General features: G+C 40.3%; 1 protein-coding gene across 3 annotated transcripts in view; it reads left to right on the top strand.

Moving 5' to 3' along the window:
• Nucleotides 1-16,456, top strand: part of PDS5B (PDS5 cohesin associated factor B) — a 149,835-nt gene that overhangs the window by 23,712 nt on the left and 109,667 nt on the right. For all 3 annotated transcript variants that reach the window (XM_088460234.1, XM_088460236.1, XM_088460233.1), the window contains exons 2-8: nucleotides 1,225-1,353; nucleotides 2,413-2,616; nucleotides 2,872-2,958; nucleotides 3,052-3,149; nucleotides 7,455-7,581; nucleotides 9,035-9,115; nucleotides 11,135-11,275. In XM_088460234.1, coding sequence (XP_088316360.1) covers nucleotides 1,246-1,353; nucleotides 2,413-2,616; nucleotides 2,872-2,958; nucleotides 3,052-3,149; nucleotides 7,455-7,581; nucleotides 9,035-9,115; nucleotides 11,135-11,275 — 846 coding nt within the window. In that variant the 5' untranslated portion in view covers nucleotides 1,225-1,245. The remainder of the gene's footprint in view (nucleotides 1-1,224; nucleotides 1,354-2,412; nucleotides 2,617-2,871; nucleotides 2,959-3,051; nucleotides 3,150-7,454; nucleotides 7,582-9,034; nucleotides 9,116-11,134; nucleotides 11,276-16,456) is intronic.

The following is a 16,456-nucleotide window of genomic DNA, read 5'->3' as shown; positions in this document are numbered from 1 at the left end:
GTACATCGACCAGCGTATGAACTGTTCGCTATTCTTGTGTTTGGTTTTTCCTACCGCAATCATGCGAGCAGTTCTGACTATAAAATAACCCAGTGACATGGTCAATGACGCTGCTGTATTAATTATGCACACCCATAAATTGCCCGTTTTGACCTTTAAGCACGCCTGCGTTCGGATCTCCACTCCCCGTTTTCAAGCACCTTCCCCTGTTACCACCCACATACGCCGCCTCATGTCACTCAAAATAGCAGGCATTTGCTATTTAGCGAACAAATGATTTTCGGCTGCACTGACTGGTTCGCGCATGCGTATTACGATCCGTACGCATGCGCAGTTGTGCAAACATCGCTCGGAACTAATGAGCGGCCGCTTACGAGCGGCTCTGAATCAGGCCCTGAGAGCGGAAATCAATTGTTCTGTCTGCGGCTGTTAGCAAGGGGGCACCCTACGGGCAATTCAGTTGTTTCCCAGATTGCGCGCAAATGCACAGATTTTCTGCTTGTACCCTCCTGAGGTGGTGAGCAGAAATTGGCAAAAAGAATTGAGTATTGTTCACCACCCCCTCGATCTCCCATCGTTAGACAGGAGATCGGGTGAGGAAAGACAAATGAACACACACATTGCTGAAATAGCCACCTATATAATCAGTTAAGTGTAAAGTTATTACATGGATTTGAGAAGTACCAGATATTTAGACCAGACCTGTTTTTGTTTGGTTTCGCTGCTAATATATGCAAATGTTTGACAAGCATTTAGAATTATTGAAGGTGTTAATCTCAAGAAATAGAAAAATATTTGTTCCAATAACTGGAACACCTAACTAAATGCAATGCTACAAAAAATAACTAATAATAAAAAGTTATGCTAGTAATAGACTGGTTTATGTACATATTTCTAGCAAATACTAGTGTGCATAAGCCTTACTATGTCCTGATATGTAGAAAAGCATGAGAAATTGGATGTGTCACTTTCTAATTCAATTGTTTTTTTGTTATATTTACACACCACAAATTTTCAAATGTTTTTTTATTTGTGCTGCAGTTTTTTCCTTTCATTTCTCTGTGGAGTTTATAATGTATTTCGTTCTCTCACAACTCTGAAATAATAATCAAAAGTGAGAAATTGACTATTTGTAATTTGCACCTGTCTGGTTTCTGTGGAATATATTTCAACGATGGCGTGAATTTGTGCATAATCATTTCTGTATCTGTTTTATGTTTGTAGTGATAAAAGCACTCTGCCACTATGGCTCATACAAAGTCGAAAGTCAATGATGGGAAAATCACATATCCACCGGGAGTCAAAGAAATCTCTGACAAAATTTCTAAAGAGGAAATGGTCAGACGGCTAAAGGTGAGATTAATCCTATTCACCCCTAACATTTTACCAACCCAGTCATTTAGCCTTGTTGCTGAACTTTCTACAAATCATTGGGGGTGAATCAATTCAACTCTATGTACATGGCGCCGGGAAGGCAGCTATTCAATCGACTAAGCTGTTAACCTCTACTAGAGGTAAGCTCTAACGGCATCGTGGCCGACACTTTAGTTGGAAAATGCCTGTTGCCGCGATTAAACACGCGCGGTAACCAGCACCTCCTGACTAAGTGCAGGGCACGATGGGGACAATTGAATAACTCTGGGAACTGCTTCCCGGTGCTGAATTGAATCTCCCATTGAAAGAAGAGCCAACCCTTTTTTGACCTTATTGAAAGTGGCACCTGCTTATCTTTGGTTATCAATTTTACAAACTTGGCAAAAGGTGGCTGAGGACTGTTACCTCTCACGTCCCACTTTGCTGGAGGAATAGTGACAGACAGCCTAATGCACTTTGGGGGCTGCACTAGACGATCCTCTATCAAAAGGGCAGCACATTACCCATAAACTCAGTAGTAGATTAAATTAATATTTAGTCTATGAAAGGGACCTATATGTAATAATATATCAGCAGGCCTTTTAAGCAAGCATTAAAAGGTATAACAAGCATTGGAGGTGTTTCAATTCTGCAAGAGTTGAATAGCGCCGGAAAGATGGTCCAGGAGATATTAAATTTGGCGAGCTGTTTAGTCGGAGAATGCAGGCTCTCGTGACTAAACACCCAGGTTAAGTCGTGAGGATTGGCATTCTCCGACTTAACTTTTCATAGTCGGACTAAACCGCTCTGAATTCAACTCCCGCTGGATTTAATCGCCCCCAAATATAACAATAAAGCAGGAATGAGCTGGGGGCTGCAAGTGAAGGCTTTGCGAAGGGCCGCATATGGTCTCATAGTTATGTTGCCCATCACTGCGTTAAACTATCAAATAATTACTAGACTTAGAAGTGCAGGTGACGAAGAAATCCATTTATATTATGTCATGTTTTTAGTCCTTTTATTTTGTGTTTGTACATCAACTTCTATATCTTTCCTTAGATGGTTGTAAAAACCTTCATGGATATGGACCAAGACTCTGAAGAAGAAAAGGAACACTACTTAAACCTCGCTCTCCATCTAGCATCGGACTTTTTTTTAAAGCACCCAGATAAAGATGTCCGGTTGCTTGTAGCTTGTTGCCTTGCAGATATTTTTAGGATTTATGCCCCTGAAGCTCCATACACCTCTCCAGATAAACTGAAGGTAATTTACACACCGCACCAGAGACTCTGTTTAGAGCTCTTCATCTGAATAGGAAATAACAGATCATATAAGTTGTGTTAAATTGTTTATTTTAGAGCCTAAGATGTCTGTCTATTGTTTCTTCTATGACCTGAACATGTGTACTCTAGTTCTGACAAGTTGAAGGAAAATAATCTAAACTTTTAGTTCCAGCCATAGATCTTTTCTCCGTGTGCTTACAGAATGATGCTTACATCTTGTATTGCCTTTCCTTAGGATATATTTATGTTCATAACACGACAGCTGAAGGGACTGGAAGATACAAAGAGCCCTCAGTTTAATAGATACTTCTATTTGCTAGAGGTAGGTATGTCATGGAGTAACTTGTGGTTTAGGTGTTTACTGCCTAAATAGATGTCCCATTCTAATGCCACACTTTGGGCCTATCTTTAACAGAACATCGCCTGGGTGAAATCTTACAATATATGTTTTGAGTTGGAGGACAGCAATGAAATATTCACACAACTGTATCGAACATTATTTTCGGTCATCAAGTAAGTGACAAATTTAAGCAAATTCATTGTACAGATATAAAGATGTTCAGCTGACTTAATTATTCCCAAGAGATTTGTCAAGAGATGAATCTTCTATGGACTTTATATTGAGGGGGTGGAAACAATAACCTTAGTTTGCTTTTAATGAGGTTTCTGAGCAGTGTGTGAGACCTAGAGGCAGTGGTGTAACCAGCTTTTGCCAAGAGGGGGAGCACAGATGGAAAAATATGCACTCCAGGTGTTTAAAAATGCAAATATAAACCTCAAAATGTTGTTTGCAGCTAAATTACAACAATACCCCTAACATTAATGATGCCCCCACATACACATTCCCCTAAATATGTTTCTCTCCCCAGTGACCACATAATCGTAGAGTGACTGGCAGGATTTCCGACCCACAGAGTGTCCCCTCTATATTTTCAGGCACTGCTGTCACATGATGCAAAATTAGCCAATCGCAACTGGTATTGTAGCTGTCTGTCCATCCCAGGAATCCTAAAGCAAAAAGCCGACCATACTAGTTACTCCTACTCTTGCGCACCTCCTCACACCCTCCCGGTGCCTGGTGCTCAAGCCCTGCCAGCGTTCCCCTGACTCTACCCTTGCTGGTGGGCACCACCTGCTGATTGTCTGTCTCCCATGGCTTACACCACTGTTCTTCACAACTTAAACACACAACCTAAACATGGGTCCGATACGGGATGCCGGCGCTTGGGATCCTGGCGGTCAAATCCTGACGCCAGCATCCCAACAGGGTTAGGATACAGACACCCGTCGGTAGGTATCCTAAGCCGCCTTCTACAGCTATCCCTTCCTCCACGCAACGTAATCCTAACCCCCCCCCCCCACCCCCCTGCAGCCTAACCTAACCCTCCCCCTAGTGTCTAACCCTCAACCCTGCTACTTAGCTTTGGGAAAGCGCTGGCATCCCATATGCTGGGATTCTGTCCGCATCCCCCTGTACGTATTTATAATTGCATAATTTTGCCTAAAGTAGTAAGCCAATCCTGTAGTGTACACTTATGCTTTTTCCCTTGTAAAAAGGTTTTTGCAGTATAACAAGGTTGTAAAAAACATGTTTTTAAGTAGAATAAAATAGAGAATCTAGAAAATGCATGTAGAATGTGGATTATATCTAAAAATAAAAATACCAAAAGACTGACTTGCATTCAGTCCCTATTGGGTAATTAATCTGCTCCTTATGTGGAATCATTTTACTTTTTTTTTTTTTTTCTTTTTATCAGATGTCCTATTTTCACTATACAGATTGGCTAATATATACACATACATCCTTTGTTTGCAATTGCATTTATGCGTTGACCTCTAGTTTTTATAATGGTTTTGTTTAATCAGTGCTTTGTTTTTTTATTTATACCATTTTTATTCTGTATAGTAATTTTTCACACGCTACCTGCACTTCCTAGTTTTTCCTATTTATTTGCTGTATAGGTATCCACTCATGTTGTGAGTATGTAGCAGGAATGTTTTTGTTTTATGAACTATTATTCTATGTGCCCGTTTGAATTTTAAACACAAACAGCGCAAACTGTTTTTTCTTAATCGGGTTCCATAGGGTCCACAGGAATTACCTTGGGGTATGTGGTTGGAGTGATCCAGGCAAAAAACAGTTACAAGCTTTAGCTCCCAGGATGCACTGGGTCCTCCTCCATATATACCCCAACCCTGGCTACAGGCACTTAGATTTTTGTTTGGTGCGCAGGATCAGTGTACCTTGTAACTGCTTAGGCAGTCCCAAGCTTTGTTTCTATTTTTTTTTTTTTTATGAGTAAGCAGCACTAGGCGTCTGGATGGACGCCCGTGCTGCTGCTCCATCTACTCCCGCCGGCACCGCAACACCATTTCGGAGGGGCCAGCGGAGTTGAGACACTGGGCCCAAGACTGCAGCCGGGGATGCAGGTAAGGTGGTTCCCCTCTGCAGGGAACCACGTGGCAGTACGTATGTCCGGCAGTGTAGACCTGCCGGAGGCCGCTTTTGTGAGGAACCAGGGGCGACCTCTTCCCCACTAGACCACTGGTCATAAAATTTTGGCGCTGGGGACAGTAAAAGACTTTAGGCCACAACCACAAAGTCCCCAGGCACGGTCCAGAACCAGGGATACCGCAGCCAATTTTGTGGACACTCTAGCAGTGAAGTGGGACTTCAAGCTAGCGGATCTTTTTTTTTCTCCGATTTCCCTCCTCCCAAGAGTCATCAGGAAATTCAAGCGGAAGGGCTGAACAGTAATACTGGTAGCCTCTGCTTGGCCCAGACACCATTGGTTCATCGACCTTCAGAGTCTCTACATAAGACACTCCATGGCCTGTTAAGACAGGGTCCTTGCCTTCATCAGGACCTTCCCCATCTGTCTTTGACGGCGTGGCTCTTGACTCTTCCATCTTAAGAGCCAAGGCTTTTACTACTTTAATGCAGACGATGATCAGGGCATGGAAGCCCTCCTCTGCCCACATCTATTACAGGATTTGGCACTCGTATTTTCAATGGTGTAACCATAGAAAATATGATCCTGAAGTTTTTAAGTTCTCGCGAGTGCTTGCTTTTCTCTATGCTGGGTTAGACCGGGGTCTCTGCTTGGCCACCCTGAGGGTTCCGGCAAATGCACTCTCAGGTTGGTTTCAGCGAAGGAACGCCCCGCTGCCTGATGTTAGGACACTTTTTCAGAGTGTTCTGAGGGTTCAACCTCCCTTTGTCCCTCCGGTAGCTCCGTGGGATTTGTCTTTGGTTCTCATGGCTCTACAGGCTCCCCCATTTGAACCCCTGAAATCAGTAGACCTTAAGTGGTTGACAACTAAGACAGTTTTTCTTCTTGCTGTCTCCTTTGTCCGCAGCGTCCTCTGATTTGGCAGCCCTTTCTTGTTGCTCTCACTTTTTTGATTTTTCATCAGGATAGAGCTGTACCTTCCTAAGGTAATATCCCACTTTCATGTAAATTAAGAAATTGTGGTTCAGACCTCTCTGTAGGTGAAGCGTCTCTGGATCTTGTACGCACCCTAAGTATCTACGTGGATCGCACCAACTCCATTAGGAAATTGGTTCTCTTTTTGTGTTTTATGGCTGTCATAAGTGGGGATGGCTAGATGGCTTCGTGTGACGATTTCTCAAGCTTACACACAAGCTGATCTCTGTTACAAATACAGTGACAGCACATTCTGTGGGAGCATCGTGGGCGTTTCATTGTGGCGCCTCTGCTGAACAATTGTGCAAGGCAACCACGTGGTCTTCCATCCACACTTTTTTCAAATTTCATGCATTTGATACAGGATGCTTCCTTTGGTCGTCTGTTTCGCCTTTCTGCTAAACAGGAGCGTCCCCACCCTTAAGGGAACTGCTTTGGGACATCCCCAAGGTAATTCCTGTGGACCCTATGGAACCCGAAGAAGAACATGAGCATTATGGTATAACATACCTTTTGTTAACTCTTTTTCTTCGAGGTCCACAGGGCACCCACCCTGATGCACCTGGTGTTATTGGGTAATCTTTTTCTTTTGTATTTCAATGATAGTGGACAAAGGAGAAAGCAGGATTTTATTTTTATTTAAATTTCATAAAATCCTTTCCTGTACATCCTACCAAACTATTTCATTTTTTATTTTCTTTCATTCATTATGTTCTTCTTTGGGCACTGTTTTTCTTTTTCTGTACTCTGTTGTTTAGATTTTGTTAAACTATAACTGAAGCTTCCATGCAGCTTGGGTATAGAGGGGAAAAAGCTAAGTTCAAACAGTGTTACATCAGAACATGTATCCCAACTGTCCCGACGTCATTAGGAAAGATATATCGGGCGGCCGTACACACCGCACCATCCTGTGTACGACCGGGCGATATACCCTTCGATCCCGCATTCACCTGCATGCTGCTGTCAGCCTGGTCGGACCATCTGATGTGCAACACCTCAGATGGGACAACACAAGTGAACATGCGATTTGAGCGTTATGGACGATATATCATTCAGATCCGTGTTGGAACTATATATATCGTCCAATAAATCGCCTGATGTGTACCCAGCCTATGTTTTAAAGCGCCAGGCTCCTCACACCACTTGCTTATAACCCATTGTTCCAGTGTCAACCTTGGAATCTGAGAAAAAGATTTTACAGTAAGTAAAAATATTCTGCTTTTAAATGAATTTTTTTTTTTTTTTTTCTCTAAAATTTTGTTACGGATTGGTAATTTTATAGGCTAGTGCCATTACATTTTGAAATATAGGATGTGAAAAGTGTCATGCCTGTTTTGGGTTATCTTTATTGTGACGTTTACTTTACTTTTTGGTAATTTATTCATTTCAGTAATGGCCATAATCAGAAAGTTCATATGCATATGGTGGATTTAATGAGCTCAATCATATGTGAAGGAGATACAGTTTCCCAGGAATTGCTGGATACTGTCCTGGTGAATCTGGTTCCAGCACACAAGGTATTTATTTAATTTATTCCATTTTGCCTAGTTATAATGTAGTTGCCAAGCTTAGAGTATTTTGTGTTTTTATACCATCTTAGAATTATTTCTATCCCCCGCCCCATCATGACCATGGAGTATTGCGTTATTGGCTCTTATCTGTACTCTCTACTGCAGCTCTCTGAATAGTATATTGTCTGGAAATACACATGATCGATCAAATTACAGCAGATATTGGTTGGTTAGAAATGTTACTTCTATAAGGTGATAAAGCTCAGATGACCATGCATAGCCATTAAAGAGTCCTCTGCTAAGGATGAATGCTCAGGTCTGTCAGATTTTGGACATAAGTCTGTCCATTCTTTGCTTTAGTTAGATGACTGGATCAGATTAAGCACAGTTGGTGACTGCTCCATATGCAATTGAAGCCGGTCATTGTCTAAGCTTACAACAGATGTGTCCTCATACATTTTTCCTGCAGTTCTGCCAAACAGCCCCTCTCGGCGCGTCTGGTCCTGTGCAACTCTGCTAGCGCCAGACTTCTTTCTTTCGTACTTTACCTGGAAATGCACCTTGGTAGCAATGAGCAACAAGGATGCACCAAGAGACACCGTTGATTGATTTGATACGTGACGCTTTTATATCTGTGTGCAACGAGTCTCTGAATCTATTTTTGAAGTGCTATGGTGTAGTGGCCGCAGCTTTCTTCCATGCCAAGTTCCATGGTGCTTCGTGTACAGACCGTCGCACACAGACATACAAGTGTTGCATATCAAATTAATTAGTGCAGTTTCCTGATGCGGCCTAGTCACATCTCATTGCGACGAAGGGGAAAAAGACGCCTGTCTCTAGCAGAGTTGCACGGGACCTGGCTGCTCTCTTGCGTCTGGCATCTCCTGCAGCGTGGCGTATTGAGGCTAGATGTATAAGGACACATCTGTATCTGTCCTGAATGACCTTTAAATCCCAGTCGGCATAAATGTTTTTGTAAGTTTGGGATTTTTTTAATTGGTGGTTTAAAGTGTATCAGAATACTGAGCCATAAATATTGTTTTTATTTTTGACTGGTCATAGCCCTGTTTATGAATCAATCCGTACATTTCCTAACCAGTGGGTTTGCATCTGAGCATTCATTCTGACTCCTGCATGTCCCAGTGGTGAAGGGTCAGTCGCAGACCTAGAACTTATTGGTCATACTTAGTAACATATGCACAGTCTTGTTGTTAAACAGACTAACGTACCTGAAATAACCCTGCAATTGCCCGATTTTATTTGTTTACATACGTTTTTGTTTTTTGTGATTCAATATCATTGAAAAAATGCCCATAACCTTACTATAAATGTGTCACTTTCTCCTTATTGCTTTTAATTCTTTTTGTTGGTTACTGTACCTCGGTTACACCCACCCACATATTCGGCACATTTAGCATTTACCCTTCTAAGTCTGACTTTTTTTATTTTTGCATTTTAGAATTTAAACAAACAGGCCTATGACTTGGCTAAAGCTCTTCTGAAGAGGACTGCTCAAGCTATAGAACCATACATTACAAATGTAAGTGGAAATGGTCATATCCTCAACGTTGTCAAGACTTGTTTAGTCTCTGGTTTAGTACTGCAGTGGAAGGAGAGGAGGCTATTATAGATTTTGAAGCCTAAATGCTATTTAATCTGCATTTCACATTCATGATTTTGAATATGTAAATGATTTTGAATGGTGACGAGTGACCTTCCCATGTGCCAACCAGCAAAACAATTTGGCCCATACTACAAGAGAGTTTGTAGCGTGCATAGAACAATAAACCTCACGAGATTTTGAGCATAACAAAGTCTCTAATGCTCCAAGTGAAGTGTAACAGAAAATAAAAAAAATTGCCCAATGAAAAGGCGAGGAAGAAGTGTGTTTAATCAATTTACAATATTTGTGTGGAGGTTAATTTATCATTATCTCTAACCCATGGTTTTGGATATAAACATTTGTTTCTAATTATAAATGTTTGTGTAGCTTTCCTTATTTAAATCATAGATGAGGAACTTTATAAGGATTCTGCATCCAATATCCCAAGATTATGTTTTAGATGGAATTTTCGAAGTCTTTGAAGAGCGTATATGATTGTATATACCAGGCATCCAGTGTCTGCACCAATGGCACTGCATGTCTCCCCACACCCCTCTCTCCCAAAGTCGCTAATGCTAGGTACACACTGGCAGATATATTGGCCGATCAATTGAACGGCCGATATATCGTGTCGGCCAGTGTGTTCAAAACAATATGTCTGGATTATGTCATTCAGACGTATCGCAGCAGTTGTGCTGCACAGCTGATGCCCGATATATCTGCAGATATAGTGGTGCATCGTGCTATGTGTACGGGCAGTCAAAATACCCCTCCCGTCCCCCGTACACTTACTGCAAAAGCCGTCAGGGAGGGGGGCGAGACGCGACCCACCGGCCAGATGGCAGTGATGGTGGTTCAGTGTGTATGGACAACCATCATCTGCAGATGTATCTGCATATCAGGCAATCTGCTGATTATAGCGCTTAGGTGTGTACCCAGCCAACTGTCCAGCAGTGCTCTCCTCCCTATGTCCCCACCACTTGCCTTCAAACACTGCAGTGTTGGTAATACCGCCATCTGTGTAGTTGCCATTCCTCATTGAATAAAGTTACCATGAGGGAACTTGAACTGTACACATGCATTTCGGAAACATGCAGGCAGGAGCATTGCTGATCTTTTATTTGTTGTGGCCAATGACTGTTAGGAAGAGGGTTCCGGACCCACACAAGTAGCAGATCTTCATACAATTTACTGAATTCCACCCAACACTTTTTTTTTTTTTTTTTTTTTGGGTGCTATTTTTAGGTTAATCTAGAGATAAAAAAAAAAAAAAGATTAAAAAAGGGGGAATTAAATTACCCGCAGTTAAGTTGCCGTGGGTAATAACAGAATATAGTCTTGGGCTTTAACACCTGGGGCTATTCAATTAGCCTCCTGCACGGGTTATCTGGCGTTAACGCACAGGATCCGTGATAAGTTCACCGACCTGTGCGTCAGCTGGCAGTTAATCATCCGATAACTGCACAGTTAACAGGGATTTCTTTTCGGGTCTCGGGAGACCCGAAAAGAAATCTCTGATAAGAGGGGCAAATTGAATACAGGTCAGCGATTAATTAGCACTCGTTCAGTTAACATGGCTAATTGAATCCAACCCTAAATCTAAGAAATTACTAAAACATGTTTTTATCCTTAACACGTGGAAAAATATTACACAAGATTTACAGATAATTATTCACATTAATTCCTACATTTACATATGTTTTTGGAACTGTAGGAGGAAATTATGCAAACACTGGGGGAACATACAAACTTCACACAGATGGTTCCCCTGGTCAGAAAAGAACAAAAGACAAATGTTTTTATTGCAGACTAGCTCTGCGCCATATGCATGAGTATTTTTAGTTTTACAGGAGTAATATGCAGTTTAAACCTGCCTTCTGCCTGCATTGTATGCTAAGCAGGCCTAACCATTTGTAGGGGATGTCTTCACTCTTACCCCTCTCCTTTGTTTTGCAGTTCTTTAACCAAGTTCTCATGCTTGGCAAAACTTCCATCAGTGACTTGTCTGAGCACGTGTTTGATCTGATCCTGGAGTTATATAATATTGATGGACATTTGCTTCTTTCTGTCTTACCTCAGCTGGAGTTCAAACTCAAGGTAAATTAAAATCAATTTGTATGTGTGGTTAATTCATTAATTATAGTAAGGGTGCAAACATTTAGTTTGCTTAAGACTGGCGAAATTGCAGTAATCCACTAAGTGATATGTGCTAAACACCAACGGCTCTTCAGTGTTACCCATCTACATTTGCCCCAAGCTGTTAAAAGCTTTTTATACATGATATTAATGTTTGCTTGCAATGTGTTCTCAATCTTTAAATTAGGTTTCACCATTATATTGCTGTGTAAAAGTGATCTATATATATATCTATATATCTATATTTTGAAAGCCCGTTTCTGCCACCAGTATGGCTGATGGGGCTCATAAGAACTTGCTTTTACGTTATGTTCAATTTTGGTTGAATTTTGATAATCCAGAATTATTCATCAGCAATATGTAATAATCGATGTTCTTCAAATGTGTCACAGCCTTAACTAAAGAACTTGGTGACAAAATGTGTATCACATGCTTGTTGAGTGTTCTGGTCGCTAATGCAGCAATGTTTATAAACCATGCCCTCGTCCTGCATTGTTTTGTACTGTTAATATCTTGTGTGCTCATTTGTTCATGTACTTTGTAAGATGCTGCAGAACCCTTGTTGCATATTGTGGACACCAGTTTTCAATTTGAAAATTAATTCTCATTTTTGAGGAAGTCACTGTGTATTTTTTAAGTGTCTATTATTATGTTTTAAGGAGTCTGGTGAACTCTTTGGACATTTTCTGTGGTGTCAATGTGCTTTTTCGTAAGTGAACATGGACACTTCCTTAAATTCTACCTCCCTCCAAAATCATTACAAAGAAACTAAAGTTTAAAAATGATTGCTTACCCTCTGTTAAAAAAATAGAAATGTTTGTCAGTCGCCATTCAGGAAAGAATACATTAGAAATTGAATCTGCAACCACATCAGTCGTGTTAAACATTCCCCTACCTAAAATAGTCATGACATTACCAAGGAATGGACAGGAGTGTATATTGTCTACATGCCCTGAGAGGGGAGGCACACCAAAATCCAGTTGAACTGCAGTCTTGGCTTACCAGTAGAGCCAGGAGGCCATCCAGCTATTGTGGAACAACACATACAATGGGGTTTTGCGAAAAAGAAGGCTCTTTCGGGGCACACTTAAGTTCTATTTTATTAAAATCCTATTAATTCATAATTATTTTACCCATAAAATAAAAAACAAAAAATAAGATGTCTGTGAATGTGACCTGTTTATTGAAATATTTAAAAAATTATATACTTTTTCCTATTAAAGTGTATATAATATATACAGTACATATACACGGCTCATAAGTATAAATTAAAATTAACACAATAGGGGATTCAATAGTTTTTTTGGGTGCCTGTTACTTATGGGAACTATTTATTTGTTTAATCTAATGTGCGCAATTGCAGCAGGTGCTCATTATTTCTGCTCGCACCCTCCTAAGGGGGCGAGCAGAAATACGGAGTAAGTCCAGCTTTTGGATGTCCAAATGCAGTGCACCAAGTACTTTACACAGGTTTAGCCACTTTCTCTGTCTAAACATTAGTGCATTTGGGCGTGACATGCACAATAAGAATTGGGCATCCAAAACAGTTGAATATAATCGTACTGTCACTTTAGATGGGAGATCGGGCTAGAAAAAAAACAATTTAATTCTCCCCCCCCCCCCCCCCCAATATGGCGTGCATTCTCTTAACCTCATTGGGGGGGATTAACACTATTTTAAACATCATAAAGTAATTTTTTTTGTTTCTGATATCTGTAAGGAGTGTCTGAATAAAGTATCAGAAGTCATTGGTTTAAAGGAGAAAAGTCTGAGGTGTCCCATCTAGAAGAGACACTGCTTTCGTTTTTCACTTTTATTGAGGGCTGCTATAGTTCCTGAGCCCACTTTATATGCCAGTCATCTGAGACAGTTAAATAGGACACCTATAATTCTGCCGCCTATTGTTTTGTGAGTAGCTTATTTTCATGGTTTAAAGCAGAAATCCCATGAAAAGTCAGGCTATAAAAAGTAGCTTGATAATTACCTCTCCTTGGTTTGTTTCCTCAGACTGCTGTTACCGATTGATAACTATGCATATATTCCACTGTGTTATGTGACTGCCCTCACAACCAGTTAAGGGATCACAGCGGTTTTGGCAGGCCCCTCTGTGCCCCATCTTCACTATGACTTCGCCCTCTGCCATCACTTGATATGTTGACAGTCTATAATATTGTATGTGTTTAGCAGATTGTCTGGCACTCAACCAGTGTGTTCTGTGTCCGCTACTGCCACGATGACACTCTTCCCCCTCCTCCTCCTTCATCTCATCATTTGTGAACATGCCAGTGTTGTCTTTACCTAACATGGATGCAAACAGTCAGAAACGCACACTGTGCGGCTGTTGCAAGATAATCTTCCAGCAGCCACCAATGGCAGACTGACCACTTGGCCCCTCTGCGTCCCTGCACCCTAGCCCAGTGTCTGCCGTGCAGCCAATCACTGCTGATCGGTTAGCCCAGCCGTCCCCCCCCCACCCAAACCAGCCCTCCAATGTATATCTGGTGGTTGCAGAGAGGAGCAGCTGCTGGAAAACTGTAAAGTAGTGATATCCCGATCGATACTCCAATATATTGCCAGTAAATATTTAAAAATCTATTCTTTTTTGTTTTTTTAACACTGTGATGAATTAAACTGTTGGATAAGTTTGAAATAGTTCAATCAATCACAAACACGAACATTTCTGAACGGTCTTTAGAAAAAATATTAGCCAATTAAAGGAGTGGAATAATAAACCAAAATGTGGGATCGCCATTTTAAATGATTAATTGTGCCTTAAACTCATATGTGAGTGTGTTTTTGGTTTTGTATCTATAATAAAGTGTGTACAATACTACAACTATGACAATTTACCTTCAAAATAAGTCTTGGGCTTTTGCATGAATCAGTACTTCACCAACTGTGGGTACATATTCACACACATGCAGTAATTTAATGGAATATATAACCTGTATAATAATCTTTCTTCTGTTGTATGGTTTTGAATACATTGGTTATGCTGATTTAAAAAAAAAAAAAAAAAAGTAATTATGCTTTCTGTTCTCACTACAGTGTGCACTAGGATTAGCACAACTCTGCTTATAGATGGCTGCAGCTCATTGCAAAGCATTTTGTATTGAAGGGAAATAATGTATTAGTTTTTGTAACACCTGCTGGTTCCCTGTATATAGATAATGGCACCTGACCACAATGTATATGCTGCACCGTTTTGCAGGTATGCCCATTGAAATAAGAAACAGCATTATTTATTTATACTGGCTTGTACATACGATATCTGTGCTCGAGCATCTACCCAGAGAACGAAGCTGTGCTGCACATATTAACATACAAATTGCTATTGCTTTTTTACTCCTGTATGGTGTTAAAGACCTGTGCTGTGAGTCATTATATTAGGCTCAGGTAGAGCATGCAATATCTTTAATGACAACTTGTATTGATTTGCTTTCACATCCGTCCGTGAGAATAAGGAGACCCTTAAATATGCTTGTGTCTTAGATGCCTTGTTTGGCCATTTCTGTGCATGTAGTATAGATGGAGACCTATTTATGGATTGCGTGAAAGCTTCCCGTCCTTGACTATAATATTATGCTATTACATCTAAATCTCCTCATGGCGCATATAATGGTTTTCTTCAGGGATGCCACTTCCACCGACTTTCTTGGCAGTCTTGTGAGTGATTTTCTTATCTGTACTCTAGACATTAAGCATGGCCTCAAGAATGGTCTCCACTCGCTATTGATGCCTCTACCATGAGGGCTGGCATACCACTGAGAGATAGTTACATTACATACAGTACTATTTTTATTCTAATGGATAATTTGTAGTGGCTGATTTGATGTATGTCGTAAACTGCTAAAATCACTGGTGGGATTGTTCATTTAGCTTAAGCTTCTTTATATTCATTCATTTCTGCTATTTATAAACCGGCACACTGATATTTGATCATCCTGGCTTTGAGCTAATTTCAGGGAAATGCTCGCCTACCACCTGAAGGTCGGATTTCCATACCATCAAATAAATCTAATTATTTTGCAATCCATTTGTTGACACTTGGTTATTCAAATTATACATTGGAAAGATGTGCATGATTTTTGCTGGAAATAAGAGGTTCTAATCCCTTCTGCTCAAGAAGAGAGAAGGCATATTTAAATCAAACTTTGTTTTTAACTGCCATAGTAATATTTAGTAAAATGGTGCTGTGATTATGTTTATCTATTTGCACATGGATGCATTTTTCCATGCTGTAATTTTGTAGGATTTCTCTATTGCCTCTTAATTTGCATATGTCAAGTAAAAGCATTGGGCCATTCCGTGTCAAATCAACACACTTTTTTTTTTGTTCAAATTTTACCTCACCAGCTCAGATTTTGTTCACATTTGGTATATGGAGAGTATATATGTAGTCCTAAGAAAATCCCAAATTTTATTTAGATCTCTTATGCCGTTTCCAAAAATCGGTCAAAAACGCACAACCAGCATATTGCAAATCACCATAGCAGCTCTCAATTAATCTACAGAGGTGGGAGTGGTGTCATGTTACTGTGTTTTTTTATGTCCTTTTCTGTGATATACAACACAATGGGCTTTGTGAGGAAAAACTTTCCAAATTCAAACTGAAATTTTTGATTATGATTATCTCAAAAAGTGCGTCGACAAAAAAGTTCAAAACATTTCTGGAAATAGTCTTTACCAGGGGTTCCCAACCACAGTCCTCAAGGCACACTAACAGTCCAGATTTTAAGGACAGCCATACTTGAGCACAAGTGACTTACTTAGTACCTCAGTTATTTTGATTTAACCATCTGTGCACGATCATGGATATCACTAAAACCAGGACTGTTAGTGTGCCTTGAGGACCAAGGTTGGGAATCACTGGTCTATACTAATGTTGAATGTTTGTCAAAATGTAAAAGTGGGAGGATAATGGGTTCATAGTTAAAAATAATTTTAAAGCAAGGTAGTTTATTCAAAAAAGCCAGGTGTATTACAAGTAGTAATAATTTTGATGGCTTCATTAGTTTAATTCTATAAATAAGGTTGAATACAAATACTTGACATTGTATTGGTCAGCCAACAATGTTCGCTGAAGATAGTTTGACAATGCCTCAGTTGTTTTTAAAGTGTCGTCAGGAGACATGACATAAA

Source organism: Taudactylus pleione, unplaced genomic scaffold (genome assembly GCF_031769625.1).
Source record: "Taudactylus pleione unplaced genomic scaffold, aTauple2 ptg000043l, whole genome shotgun sequence".
Taxonomy (NCBI): domain Eukaryota; kingdom Metazoa; phylum Chordata; class Amphibia; order Anura; family Myobatrachidae; genus Taudactylus; species Taudactylus pleione.
This window is presented reverse-complemented; position numbering and strand designations above follow the sequence as displayed.